General features: G+C 40.5%; 1 protein-coding gene across 2 annotated transcripts; it reads right to left on the bottom strand.

The window, feature by feature from the left end:
- Window positions 1-8817: 8817 nt before the first annotated feature.
- LOC124033428 lies at window positions 8818-14405 on the bottom strand. 2 transcript variants are annotated; one of them, XM_046345460.1, is made up of 6 exons: window positions 14233-14405; window positions 13347-13461; window positions 12043-12335; window positions 10665-11078; window positions 10353-10454; window positions 8818-10192 (listed from the first exon to the last, which is right to left on the bottom strand). In XM_046345460.1, the coding sequence occupies exons 1-6, from the start codon at window positions 14276-14278 to the stop codon at window positions 10065-10067; spliced, it is 1098 nt and encodes a 365-aa protein (XP_046201416.1). In that variant the 5' UTR covers window positions 14279-14405; the 3' UTR covers window positions 8818-10064. The 2 variants fall into 2 exon arrangements, with proteins under 2 accessions (XP_046201416.1, XP_046201415.1); XM_046345459.1 differs by lacking the exon at window positions 14233-14405 and having other exon boundaries at window positions 13347-13735.
- Window positions 14406-14680: the final 275 nt, after the last annotated feature.

Genomic DNA, 14680 nt, shown 5'->3' with positions numbered 1-14680 from the left:
AGGTTTGAATGCATATTGTATGTGTACTAACTGAAATCTTATCAGAAACATGTTGGGTCATTTTCACAGGTTTCCGTTTCCTTACAACCGGACAAACTGATGTCATTTGGACATTTTGCACACAAAAAAAAAAAAAAAAAAATCAACCTTTTTTTGTTATTACATTTTCTCCCCGGTCCCTAAATGTCTTTGCTCCACGAAAGATGCAGAGTTACTTTTTATTGTTTATTTCACTTTTGTATATTATCTACCTCACTTGCTTTGGCAATGTTAACACATGTTTCCCATGCCAATAAAACCCCTTGAATTGAATTGAAAGCTTTATACCAACGTCTACTCGATTGAAGCGTTCATTGTATCGATGTATGACATTATTCTGGTGAGCAAGGTTTGATTTCGTCTTCTAGGACAACAAGTAATGACAGAAGAGAAGTTGCATGTATCTATTTGTAGCCAAGTTGACAAACAAATAGCCTATCGAATTATCGGAAATTAAGTTTCAAACAGATTTTCACGATCACATTTAGTCCGGCAGTTGCGGATGGGTTACGATCATCCAGGCTGGATGCGGTTGAACAAACAGCTGACCAGCGCATCACTAATATCAATGACGCTCCCGATATGCATTCCATCATAACCTTTTAAGCAGTATAATGGTATTATTAAAGACTTTATATGGGTGGGAAAAAGACCAAGCATTAGGGGCAGGCAGGAGGTCATACACAGGTGGAGGCAGGTAGCTGGGTCTAGGGGCAGCCAGGAGGTCATACACAGGAGGAGGCAGGTAGCTGGGTCCAGGGGCAGGCAGAAGGTCATACACAGGAGGAGGCAGATAGCTGGTTCCAGGGGCAGGCAGAAGGTCATACACAGGAGGAGGCAGGTAGCTGGGTCCAGGGGCAGGCAGGAGGTCATACACAGGAGGAGGCAGGTAGCTGGGTCTAGGGGCAGGCAGAAGGTCATACACAGGAGGAGGCAGGTAGCTGGGTCCAGGGGCAGGCAGAAGGTCATACACAGGAGGAGGCAGATAGCTGGTTCCAGGGGCAGGCAGAAGGTCATACACAGGAGGAGGCAGGTAGCTGGGTCCAGGGGCAGGCAGGAGGTCATACACAGGAGGAGGCAGGTAGCTGGGTCTAGGGGCAGGCAGAAGGTCATACACAGGAGGAGGCAGGTAGCTGGGTCTAGGGGCAGGCAGGAGGTCATACACCGGAGGATGCAGGTAGCTATATTCTTATTCTATTTTTTTTATTATTCTGTATTCTTATTCTGTATTATATATTATTCTATATTATTATTCTATATTCTATATTATTATTCTATATTATTATTCTATATTGTTATTCTATATTCTATATTATTATTCTATATTCTTATTCTATATTCTATATTATTATTCTATATTATTATTATATATTATTATTATATATTATATTATTATTATTCTATATTCTATATTATTATTCTATATTCTATATTATTCTATATTATTCTATATTCTATATTATTCTATATTATTATTCTATATTCCATATTATTCTATATTATTCTATATTATTATTCTATATTCTATATTATTCTATATTATTATTCTATATTCTATATTATTATTCTATATTATCATTCTATATTATTCTATATTCTATATTATTATTCTATATTCTATATTATTCTATATTATTATTCTATATTCTATATTATTATTCTATATTCTATATTATTCTATATTATTATTCTACATTATTATTCTATATTATTATTCTATATTATTATTCTATATTATTCTATATTCTATATTATTATTCTATATTCTATATTATTCTATATTATTATTCTATATTATTATTCTATATTATTCTATATTCTATATTATTATTCTATATTCTATATTATTCTATATTATTATTCTATATTCTACATTATTATTCTATATTATTATTCTATATTCTATATTATTATTATATATTATTATTCTATATTCTATATTATTATTATATATTATTATTCTATATTATTATTCTATATTCTATATTATTCTATATTATTATTCTATATTCTATATTATTCTATATTATCATTCTATATTATTCTATATTCTATATTATTATTCTATATTCTATATTATTCTATATTATTATTCTATATTCTATATTATTATTCTATATTCTATATTATTCTATATTATTATTCTACATTATTATTCTATATTATTATTCTATATTATTATTCTGTATTATTCTATATTCTATATTATTATTCTATATTCTATATTATTCTATATTATTATTCTATATTCTACATTATTATTCTATATTATTATTCTATATTCTATATTATTATTATATATTATTATTCTATATTCTATATTATTATTATATATTATTATTCTATATTATTATTCTATATTCTATATTATTATTCTATATTATTATTCTATATTCTATATTATTATTCTCTATTATATATTCTATATTATTATTATTATTATATATTATTATTATATATTATTATTATATATTATTCTATATTCTATATGATTATTCTATATTCTATATTCTATATTATTATTCTATATTCTATATTATTATTCTATATTCTATATTATTATTCTATATTATATATTATATATTATATATTATTATTCTATATTCTATTTTATTATTCTATATTATTCTATATTCTATATTATTATTCTATATTCTATATTCTATATTCTATATTATTATTCTATATTATATTTTATTATTCTATATTATTCTATATTCTATATTATTATTCTACATTATTATTGCTGCACTGTGGGAGAGAGGTCTCAAGGTAAGAAGTTAACACGTTCTGTTTTACACCTGTTTTGCACGTGGGAAATAGACGTTGAAACTTGAAACACCTGTGCGCCACTTTATATTTATCAAATAAAGTCATACTTGACGTAGCACATTCATTATTTACAATAATATGATAGTACACATACAATATGCATTCAATATACAGCGCCTTCGGAAAAGTATTCAGAACCCCCTTGACTTTTTCCACATTATGTTATGTTACAGCCTTATTCTAAAATTGATTAAAAATAAATAAAAATCCTCAGTTTATTTTTTATTTATACTTCTATTATTAATTATTTGATTTATTTGACTCTTCTTATCGATATGGATTATTGTACTGTAGTGTTGAGGGAGTTGAGCGCACACAGACACACACACACACACACACACACACACACACACACACACACACACACACACACACACACACACACACACACACACACACACACACACACACACACACACACACACACACACACACACACACACAGATTTCATTGCATATTCTACTGCTGCTGGAAACTGTATGTGACTAATAAAATGTGATTTGATTTGAAAATGGACAGATATACTGAAACCTGTAGCTGAAGATGGAGAAACCCTGTGAAAAACGGCGTGCACTTGTTCCCGCAAAGGGCCTGGAGATGACTTTTCTGCTGCGGCTTCTGAGAAACCACATGGGATTTCCCCCACAACCCAAGAGATGGGCGAGCAACCAAAACTCTCTCCCGCCCAGGGATGGAACAGCGCTCTGAGGGGCCAACCATAACATTAACTCCAGGTTCCGTGTCAGACCCATCCAAGGGGCCAACCATAACACTAACCCTGGGTTGGGTTGGGTTCAAAGTCAGACCCAGCCAAGGGGCCAACCATAACACTAAACCTGGGTTGTGTTGGGTTCAGAGTCAGACCCAGCCAAGGGGCCAACCATAACACTAACCATGGGTTGGGTTGGGTTCAGAGTCAGACCCAGCCATGGGGCCAACCATAACACTAACCCTGGGTTGGGTTCAGAGTCAGACCCAGCCATGGGGCCAACCATAACACTAACCCTGGGTTGTGTTGGGTTCAGAGTCAGACTCGGCCATGGGGCCAACCATATCACTAACCCTGGGTTGCCAGTAAGACAGACGCTCCAGCTTTACACATCCTGTCCATCGACTCAGGACCCCTTTTTACCTCCCAGTCCAGGTTTCCAGGGTTTTTCCTCGAGGGTAGTGCACAACCAGAGGAATCTCTCCTTTAACAGGGAGTTCCCATGAAGCCACGCAGCCCTTTGCTCCGACAGGAGCTAAAAGGAACAGGTCAAGTACCCATGATTTTACACATTGACTGAATATCGGGTACCTTGTGCTTTAACTCCTACAAGCTGCTATGGACCCCTGACAACGTGTTACAGTAAATGAACAGTGGCCGTCCAGTTAAAGTAGGTGGCAATATATCAGACTGGAGAATGTACATTCTTAACTCGAAGCATTTGCACCTGAGCAGAGGTTCCAGACTACTATAAGTCAATAAGAGACTTTACCTTAAAATGTTAGTTAGCTATCTCCCTGTTTGGTCTCAGTGTATCCAGTCATTCTGCCATATCGATCACAGATCCAGGTACCTGCCAGGACAACAGCAGTTATTCCATTACTCTAACTCCCTCTGCTGGCCAAATTCAGCGCGCAAACACAGACGACGACACACACACACACACACACCAGCCTATTTGGTTGGTGTGTAGTAGCAACAGCACAGATGGAGTCAGAGGATCGGGTTACAGTAACAGTGTGGCTGATGAGAAACACCCATAAACTCTGACATTTAGAGTACATGACAGACCTATGGTAATCGCATGTTACCTAGACAAACAGCTCTCCACAAATGAAGGAGCATGGACCTCATAAAATGACCTAACCTCACCTTTACCAGGGGTCAGGGGTCATATTCATTAATTTCATCATTTCCACAAACGTCAAGGGGTTCTTTCAAGTGGCATCAAGAACACGCATATAACACGCTACAGGTCCTGAGCTACAGAGAGTTAGATTTGGGTATGTCATTTTAGGCGAGAATTGGGAAAAAAAGAGTCCAATCCTTAAGAGGTTTAGTGATTAAGAGGTTTAAGTACCTTACTGTGATTGATAACAATCGAAATTATGAAAAAGAAACAGCAAAATCAAATTTCTCAAGCAAGAATTTAGCTAAGACAGAATCCTACTCATTACTCCATGTGCTTATCCTACGTTACTTTTGTCAAGCAAGATGGCGCTGGCAGAGATGGTCGCCTCGCTTCGAGTTCTTAGGAAACTATGCAGTATTTGATATATTTTTTATGTATTATTTCTTACATTGTTACCCCAGGGATTTTTAAATCATACAGTCGGGAGGAACTATTGGATATGAGAGCAACGTAAACTTACCAACAAGTGGATCCTCTGTTTTGACCACCACCCAGGACAATGGATCTAATCCCAGAAGCCGACCCAAAACAATGCAGCCGCAGAAGGGGCAGACAGAGTGGCTTCCTGGTCAGGCTCTGTAGACATGCACATCAATCAATCAATCAAATGTATTTATAAAGCCCTTCTTACATCAGCTGATGTCACAAAGTGCTGTAAGGAAACCCAGCCTAAAACCCCAAACAGCAAGCAATGCAGGTGTAGAAGCACGGTGGCTAGGAAAAACTCCCTAGAAAGGCCAGAACCTAGGAAGAAACCTAGAGAGGAACCAGGCTATGAGGGGTGGCCAGTCCTCTTCTGGCTGTACCGGGTGGAGATTATAACAGAACATGGCCAAGATGTTCAAATGTTCATAGATGACCAGCAGGGTCAAATAATAATAATCACAGTGGATCAGAAGTGGATGTCGAAGGTGCAACATGTCAGCACCTCAGGAGTAAAGGTCAGTTGGCTTTTCATAGCCGATCATTCAGAGTATCTCTACCGCTCCTGCTGTCTCTAGAGAGTTGAAAACAGCAGGTCTGGGACAGGTAGCACGTCCTGTGAACAGGTCAGGGTTCCTTAGCCGCAGGCAGAACAGTTGAAACTGGAGCAGCAGCACGTCAAGGTGGACTGGGGACAGCAAGGAGACATCAGGCCAGGTTGTCCTAAAGCATGGTCCTAGGGCTCAGGTCCTCCGAGAGAGAAAGAAATAAATAAAAGAGAGAGAATTAGAGAGAGCATACTTAAATTCACACAAGACACTCGATAAAACAGGAGAAATACTCCAGATATAACAGAGCTCCCCGAAACATAAACTATTGCAGCACATTGCCCATATACTACTCTCCAATGTCCAGTCTCTTAACAACAAGGTAGACGAAATTCAAACAAGGGTTGCCTTCCAGAGAGACATCAGACATTGTAACAGTCTCTGTTTCACAGAAACATGGCTCTCTCGGGATATGTTGTCGTAATTGGTCCAGCCATCGGGCTTCTCCATGCATCGCACCGACAGAGACAAACACCTCTCTGGGAAGAGGAAGGGCAGAGGTGTATGCTTCATGATTAACGACTCATGGTGTAATCATAACATACAGGAACTCAAGTCATTCTGCTCACCAGACCTAGAATTTCTTACAATAAAATGCCAGGCCATTTAACCTCCTAAGAGAATTATCATCGGTTATAGTCACAGCTGTGTACATTCCCAATCAAGCAGACACCAAGACATCCCTCAAGTTACTTCATTGGACTATGTAAACTAGAGACCATATATCCTGAGGCTGCATTTATTGTAGCTGGGGATTCTAACAAAGAAAATTTGAGAACAAGGCTTCCTAAATTCTATCAGCATATTGATTGCACTATGGGTAATACACTTGTTGTTTCCTACCTTCACCCACATCTCCACTTCGGTGACCCTCAACACTGGGGCCCCACAAGGGGGCGTGCTCAGCCCCCTTCTGTACTCGCTTTTCACCCACGACTGCATGGCCACGCCTCCAACTCAATCATCAAGTTTGCAGACGACAAAACAGTAGTGGGCTTGGTAACCAATAATGACGAGACAGCCTACATGGAGGAGTTGAGGGAACTCTGAGTGTGGTGTCAGGAAAACAACCTCTCACTCAACGTCAACAAAACAAAGGATATGATCCAGGACTTCAGGAAACAGCAGAGGGAGCATCCCGCCATATCCACATCAAATGGAACAGCAGTGGAGAAGGTGGAAAGTTCTTTGGCGTACAAATCACGGACAAACTGAAATGGTCCACCAGCACAGACAGCGTGGTGAAGAAGGTGCAGCAGTGCCTCTTAATCTGCAGGAGGCTGAAGAAATGTGGCTTGTCACCCAAAACCCTGACAAACTTTTACAGATGCACAATCGAGTGTCAGGACCCGGATACAAACTCGGGTCTCCGGTGCGAGAAACAGTCACTTAGCAAACTGAGCCACTAATAGAAGATGAGGCAGACACAGCAGAACCCAGAAGATGAGGCAGACACAGCAGAACCCAGAAGATGAGGCAGACACAGCAGAACCCAGAAGATGAGGCAGAAACAGCAGAATCCAGAAGATGAGGCAGACACAGCAGAACCCAGAAGATGAGGCAGACACAGCAGAACCCAGAAGATGAGGCAGACACAGCAGAACCCAGAAGATGAGGCAGACACAGCAGTACTTGAGACGGTGTTTTAATAAAGTAAAAAGGAAAGTTCAGGCAAAAATATAAATCCACAACGTCAAAAGTAATTCCAAGAGAACAAAGGTAATCCTCCTTCTAAAGGTAAATCCACAAGGTGGGAGGTACGGCAGGAAAAAAAGCCTCAGAAGATAATCAAAAATAAATAAACGAGAACAAAAACAGAGTACCACAAGAGAGTTCAACTGGCGTAACAAATGTTCACAGCATCGCTGGGTGCTAACATTCAAACACAGAGCAAAGAACTGATGAAAACTAAGGGTTTAAATACATTCAAGGGAAATGAGGCACAGGTGCAAATAATAATCTGGAAACAGGGGAAACAAAAGGGTCAAAAAAGCACAATGGTGGCATCTAGTGGCCAAACCGGAACAACCCTGGCCAAATCCTGACATCGAGAGCATCCTGTCAGGCTGTATCACATTTGCCTGGTATGGCAAATGCACCGCCCTCAACCACAAGCCTCTCCAGAATGTGGTGCGGTCTGCACAACGCATCACCGGGGGCAAACTACCTGCCCTCCATGACACCTACAGCACCCGATGTCACAGGAAGGCCAAAAAGATCATCAAGGACAACAACCACCCGAGCCACTGTCTGTTCACACCGCTATCATCCAGAAGGCGAGGTCAGTACAGGTGCATCAAAGCTGGGACCGAGAGACTGAAAAACAGCTTCTATCTCAAGGCCATCAGACTGTTAAACAGCAATCACTAACTCAGAGAGGCTGCTGCCTACATGGAGACCAAATCACTGGACACTTGAATAAATGGATCACTAGTCACTTTAAACAATGCCACTTTAAATAATGCCACTTTAATAATATTTACATATCTTACATTACTCATATCACATGTATATAGTGTATTTTATACCATCTACTGCATCTTGCCTATGCCGCTCGGCCATCGCTCATCCATATATATATATGTACATTCACCCCTTTACATATGTGTGTGTATAAGGTAGTTGTTGGGGAATTGTTAGATATTAATTGTTAGGTATTACTGCACTGCCGGAGCTGGAAGCACAAGCATTTCGCTACACTCGCATTAACATCTGATAACCATGTGTATGTGACCAATAAAATTTGATTTGGGTCGACTTTGCCTTGGGTCAAAGCGGGCACCTGGCTCACGCCCGAGAGGCAAGCCCGGATCCAACGCCAACCCAGTTGACCCAGGGCCGGGCCCATGGGGCATTAATCTAATACCTTCGATCAGGTCATATGTGTGTGGAGAAGTGGTCGGAAAATGTTCCATGCGTTCCCTCAATCTTTGCAGCTTTTTTTGTTAATAAAAAAAAAAGTTAATACTTTTCTGAAATGTGTAAAAAAAGAGAAGGAACGAACGATAACAATGAGTTTATTTATTGACTAAAGTAGTATTTGAGCAGTACAAATGAACCTCAGTCAATTCCAGAACACAAAAAGTTACTTTACTGTTAAATTTCTAATATAGAAGTACCCTGTTACAATGTTAGGCTGTTAAGCCACTCATACGTTTTGTTGAAGAAGACAAATTGCCAACAATAAAGTCAATCGTTCAAAAAGCTAAATAATGTCTACAAAAAGAGAAATCATTTGAACAAAAAGCTAAACCATTCAGACAAAAAGCTCAATCATTCAGACAAAAAGCTCAATCATTCAGACAAAAAGCTAAATCATTCAGACAAAAAGCTCAATCATTCAGACAAAAAGCTCAATCATTCAGACAAAAAGCTAAATCATTCAGACAAAAAGCTCAATCATTCAGGCAAAAAGCTCAATCATTCAGAGAAAAAGCTAAATCATTCAGACAAAAAGCTAAATAATGTCTACAAAAAGCTAAATCACTCAGACAAAAAGCTAAATAATGTCTACAAAAAGCTCAATCATTCATACAAAAAGCTAAATAATTCAGACAAAAAGCTAAATAATTCATACAAAAAGATAAATCATTTGAACAAAAGGCTAAATCATTTTAACAAAAAGCTAAATCATTCAGACAAAAAGCTCAATCATTCATACAAAAAGCTAAATCATTTGTACAAAAATCATTTTCATGGGCTTTTCACCTTTCACTTGTTATTTCCCTTTGTCTGCATCTCAAATGTCATCCTTTTTGCTACGTAGGGCACTATGTAGGGAATACGGTGCCATAAGGATCTGGTCTAAAGTTGTGCACTATGTAGGGAATAGGGTGTCATTTTTGAACAAAGGCTATATATATTACATACTTTATGACATACAACTAATGTACATTTCTCCTATCTATATGCATAAGGAGGCAACATGTTTCCATACCCAGCATGAAAATCATGACTACTGACAATGTGTGGTAAAACGTCAAATAAATAAATAAAGTAATTTTCTAATATAGTTAAACAGGTATATCTTGTTAAGATAAAACTATTTTGTTTATAACTTTGTATCAAGACTAATAACTGTCTGCAGCTTGAATTTATATTCTCCATTAATCTTTACACTATCAAGAAAAGCTGGTAGATTTAGCAGGTAGAGCTGCTGTTTTCTGATCTACAACCAGTTGTAATCAGGTGGCAGCTCAACAATGCATTCTCCAGGAGTGGGCACCACTGATCTAGAACCAGTTCTAGTCAGACAATTCATTATTCTTCAGGTGGAAGCTCAACAATGCATTCTTCATTAGGACCTGTTTTAATCATGTCTAAAATGTATTCTTCTTCAGTAGGGAGTTCTACTGATTCCAGATCAAGTTCAGGAGCCTGGACAGCATCTAGAGACAGGGACATGGAGTTTAAGCATGGCCTGAAACCTCACTTATCGAATTCATGTATTCTAACTTTTGATTGATTGATTGGTCAATCGGCTAGCTGGCCGGTTTGATCGATCGATAGATTGATTTGATAGAGTGAGTGATCCATGGTCCGACTCACTTCTCTTCAGGATGAGGTAAAGTAAACAGAGTAAGACAGCCAGATAGATGAACTTGACCACACTCAGTACCATGGCAACCACCTGCTGCCCACCACCGCCCCCTAGTGGAGAGAAGAGATCTGTAACACACATTCATATGACACACAAACAATACTCACAACTAGTATAGTGTGTGTGTGTGTGTGTGTGTGTGTGTGTGTGTGTGTGTGTGTGTGTGTGTGTGTGTGTGTGTGTGTGTGTGTGTGTGTGTGTGTGTGTGTGTGTGTGTGTGTGTGTGTGTGTGTGTGTGTGTGTGTGTGTGTCACACTCACCTATTGTTGTGACGGTCACCGTGACTGGGTCACTGTCGGTGGTGACGTTGTCACCGGTGACAGGATCTGGGCGCGTGATCACTGTGGCAACGCTGATGGAGTACTGGGTTCCCGGGGTTAGGCCAGAGATCCGGGTGGAGTGGGAGGTGGAGCTGTTGGAGTAGGGGAGGTGGAGGACGCAACATGGGGTGGTGGGATGAGGGGGGTGGGGGAAAGGACAGAGGAAAAGAGGAGGGGTGTGGCAAGGAGGGAGAGAAGGGTGGAGGAGAGAAAGATGAGGGTGAGGCTGGAAGCTACATGTGGTAATTCTGTAGCTATGATCAGCTGTCTGCATCAGAGGGGGCGTGTCCCAATGCACAGTCACATGATCAGTCCCTTCAGACTCCGCCTTTAGCCGCTCAGGGGGTACAGCGCCTGTCAATTCAATAGATAGAAATGTCAATTAAATAGATATACACTAGGTTTCATTAAAATAACATAAAATTGAATCAGAATTACAGTGTAGACTTTGTTAATGTTGTAAATGACTATTGTAGCTGGAAACGGCATATCTACATGGGATTGTGTGGATTATCTACATAGGCGTACAGAGGCCCATTATCAGCAACCATCACTCCTGTGTTACAATGGCACGTTGTGTTAGATAATCCAAGTGTATAATTATAAAAGGATAATTGATCATTAGAAAACCCTTTTGCAATTATGTTGGCACAGCTGAAAACTGTTGTGCTGATTAAAGAAGCAATAAAACTGTCCTTCTTTAGACTAGTTGAGTATCTGGAGCATCAGCATTTGTGGGTTCGATTACAGACTCAAAATGTCCAGAAACAAAGAACTTTCTTCTGAAACTCGTCAGTCTATTCTTGTTCTGAAAAATGAAGGTTATTCCATGCGAGAAATTGCCAAGAAACTGAAGATCTCGTACAACGCTGTGTACTACTCCCTTCACAGAACAGCGCAAACTGGCCCTAACCAGAATAGCAAGAGGAGTGGGGGGCCCCGGTGCACAACTGAGCAAGAGGACAAGTACATTAGAGTGTCTAGTTTGAGAAACAGACGCCTCACAAATCCTCAACTGGAAGCTTCTTTAAATAGTACCCGCAAAACACCAGTCTCAACGTCAACAGGCGACTCTGGGATGCTGGCTTTCTAGGGCCAATGGAAACGGTCATTTAGCCACTAATTTCTCTAGACCCATTCTCTCTCTCTACTTCTTGGAGGAGCTTCCAACATATTGCTTTCACCTCATTGCAGATCATATAGTGTACAGTAATAAGGTACAGGTTACAGTTGGACTTCTATGTACTCTCTTTAGGCCGAAGGCGAAGGAGTAGGGAGTGAATAGGGACTGATTAAACTGTCAGTCGTCCTCACTCACCTTGGCAGATGAAACCATGTCGTTCCACGGTCTCGCCACAGGATCTGGACAGTAGTTTATTCTCCCCTTTGAGGCTGGTCTCCAGACAACCACAGAGTCCAGGTCCAGGACTTTTTATGTACCAGCGATCATAGCTCAGCCCCTGGCCATCCACCCACTTCCACCCCCAGCCACCAGGGGCAGTGTGGGGCTGCAGACCCAGCCAGAAGGTGTCCCTCTCACCAGCAGCCATGGTCTGCAGAAGGAACTGGTATTGATCCTGGGTGCTTAGGACAGCCAGGTCAACGTAGTGCCTGTGTTACAACAGGTAGAAATAAATATCAAATAATAAATAATCAAATAAAATAAATACATCCTTTGTTGAGACAAAATTGAGACACTAGAGCCTTTTCTCATTTCAGCAAAGGGTCCATCCTTCTGCATTCTCTCTTTTCCGTGACCTGGAAACCGATAAGTAGTCGAGGAGAGTGTTGTTAGTAGGCAAACAGAAGACGGTGCTCCCCTCCGCGATAGTCTCCTTTAGATAGGTAGCTAGATGACTCGTCTTTTGTATCTCTTGCATTATAGCGTCTGTGACAGTGATTGGGCAGCACCGTTGAGGCTATCTCCATTTTTTGAAGTAGTAGTCCATTTTCTTCTTCACCATTGACTCCAACAGGGTCACCAGGAGGAATCAGGAAATGAAGTTGGTTGTCCCACCCAGTTGACTACATTTAAAATGGCGGAAGCCCTCAACGGCGGTTCCCATGGCAATAGAGCCTTTTAGAGACCTCTATCATTCTCCATGATCTGAGTCCTTCCCACAACCCCTCCTTTGAATCAGCTATTGTTTTCTTAAAGTAGAAAAGTATGCAAACATTTAAATGATATGCCACTTTTTAAATCTATAAAATGTTTTGCACAGCTAGCTAAATTCGTTTTTTTTGGGGGGGGGGGGGATTCCACCCTGCGAACCATTTGCCTGATGACACACAATTGGAGAAGGAGAGTCTAATTTCATACAAGCGCATTTTCTATCCACCTTTCCCTTTCCTCTAATACCTTTTTCACTTTTAAAAACCCCCAACAAGGATGCCAGAGAGGACAGAGGAGAGAGAGGATGCAGGTGTTGAGGGAATATAATTGAGAAAAGGCTATTGGTTATGTTTATTTTGGTCCTCTCCTATTGGCTAAATCTGGCATCTGCATCTGTGGTTTAATTTCACGGTGCAACTTACTGTGTAAAAAAAAATATATTCTTCTACCTGACACTGATTGTGTCTCTGGATAAGAGGATCTGCTAAATTACTCCAATGTAAATGTACCTCTGACAGAACTGCCTGGCCTGGATCCAGGTCACAGCCCTGTCTCTGTCTCTCCTCTCCACTTGGTACCACAAGGCAGAACTGCTCAGTCCCAACGCCAGGCCCTGCCACAACACTACGACACACAGATCAACACAAAATACAAAATAAATAAATAACAGGATCATCAGAGTAGGAGTTAGTTCTGATCAGTTCAACCACTAGGTGGCGATAGTGTCCTGTGTTTACTTCAGTTCTGTCATCCGCTGTGTCTACTTAACCATGGTTACTCTACTGTCACTACTTAACCATGGTTACTCTACTGTCTCTACTTAACCATGGTTACTCTACTGTCTCTACGTAACCATGGTTACTCTACTGTCTCTACTTAACCATGGTTACTCTACTGTCTCTACTTAACCATGGTTGCTCTACTGTCTCTATGTAACCATGGTTACTCTACTGTCTCTACATAACCATGGTTACTCTACTGTCTCTACATAACCATGGTTACTCTACTGTCTCTACTTAACCATGGTTACTCTACTGTCTCTACTTAACCATGGTTACTCCACTGTCTCTACGTAACCATGGTTACTCCACTGTCTCTACGTAACCATGGTTACTCCACTGTCTCTACATAACCATGGTTACTCCACTGTCTCTACGTAACCATGGTTACTCTACTGTCTGTCTACTTAGATATGGCAGCAGTGTTGACCATTGTTCCTCCAAGGGTGAGGGTCTGCAGGTTGCCTTGCTACCCAAAATGGAGGCACTTTTCAGTTTTTTTCCGTGATGAGTTGATTAGTGGAATCAGCTTTGTTGTGCCAGAGCAACAAAAAAAACAAATGTTTTTTTGTGTGTGAGTATGAGTTAGTTGGAAAAGTTAAAGAGTGTTCTTTACCCAGGAGAGCCAATCGCTGCAGGGGTGAGGGGTCAAAAAGGTCCATGGGTCCGTTGGGTAGGTGGGGTAGATCTATTCATCTCCTCCTGACCCCTCGTGTGATGCACTCTCGGTCCATTTCTTTGTCTCTCTCTGTCTTTCTTTCGCTGTCTCTGTCTCTGTCTCTGTCTCTCTCTCCTTCTCTTTCTTTCTGAGCCTGTTTCTGTCTTCCCAGTATTGATATACTCCCACAGCGGGCGTAATGGAAGTACGTGGGTGGGGCTGTCAGGCATGGCTTACATCGGCGGAAGTAGGAGGGACCCAGCGAGCAACCGGTTTCCCACGTTGCAGAACGTTTCTTCCTCCTGTAAATGATTGTTACCTGGGGCTCAGATCTCTGGTGCAGCAGACACGAGTGTCATCGTAGCTGTGTCACAGGCCTATTGTAGGTGGTAATCTCACGGTTGAC

The sequence above is a fragment of the Oncorhynchus gorbuscha genome, linkage group LG04 (assembly GCF_021184085.1).
Source record: "Oncorhynchus gorbuscha isolate QuinsamMale2020 ecotype Even-year linkage group LG04, OgorEven_v1.0, whole genome shotgun sequence".
NCBI classification, from domain to species: Eukaryota; Metazoa; Chordata; class Actinopteri; order Salmoniformes; family Salmonidae; genus Oncorhynchus; species Oncorhynchus gorbuscha.
This window is presented reverse-complemented; position numbering and strand designations above follow the sequence as displayed.

Bases quoted from the DNA above. Each gene is read 5' to 3' on its own strand.
- LOC124033428 (XM_046345459.1), bottom strand. From the start codon at position 13,513: ATGATCCTGTTATTTATTTATTTTGTATTTTGTGTTGATCTGTGTGTC. The intron at 12,336-13,346 runs GTACATTTACAT...GTTGTAACACAG, and splicing joins GCCAGGCAGTTCTGTCAGAG to GCACTACGTTGACCTGGCTG. The intron at 11,079-12,042 runs GTGAGTGAGGAC...TTGAATTGACAG, and splicing joins ACATGGTTTCATCTGCCAAG to GCGCTGTACCCCCTGAGCGG.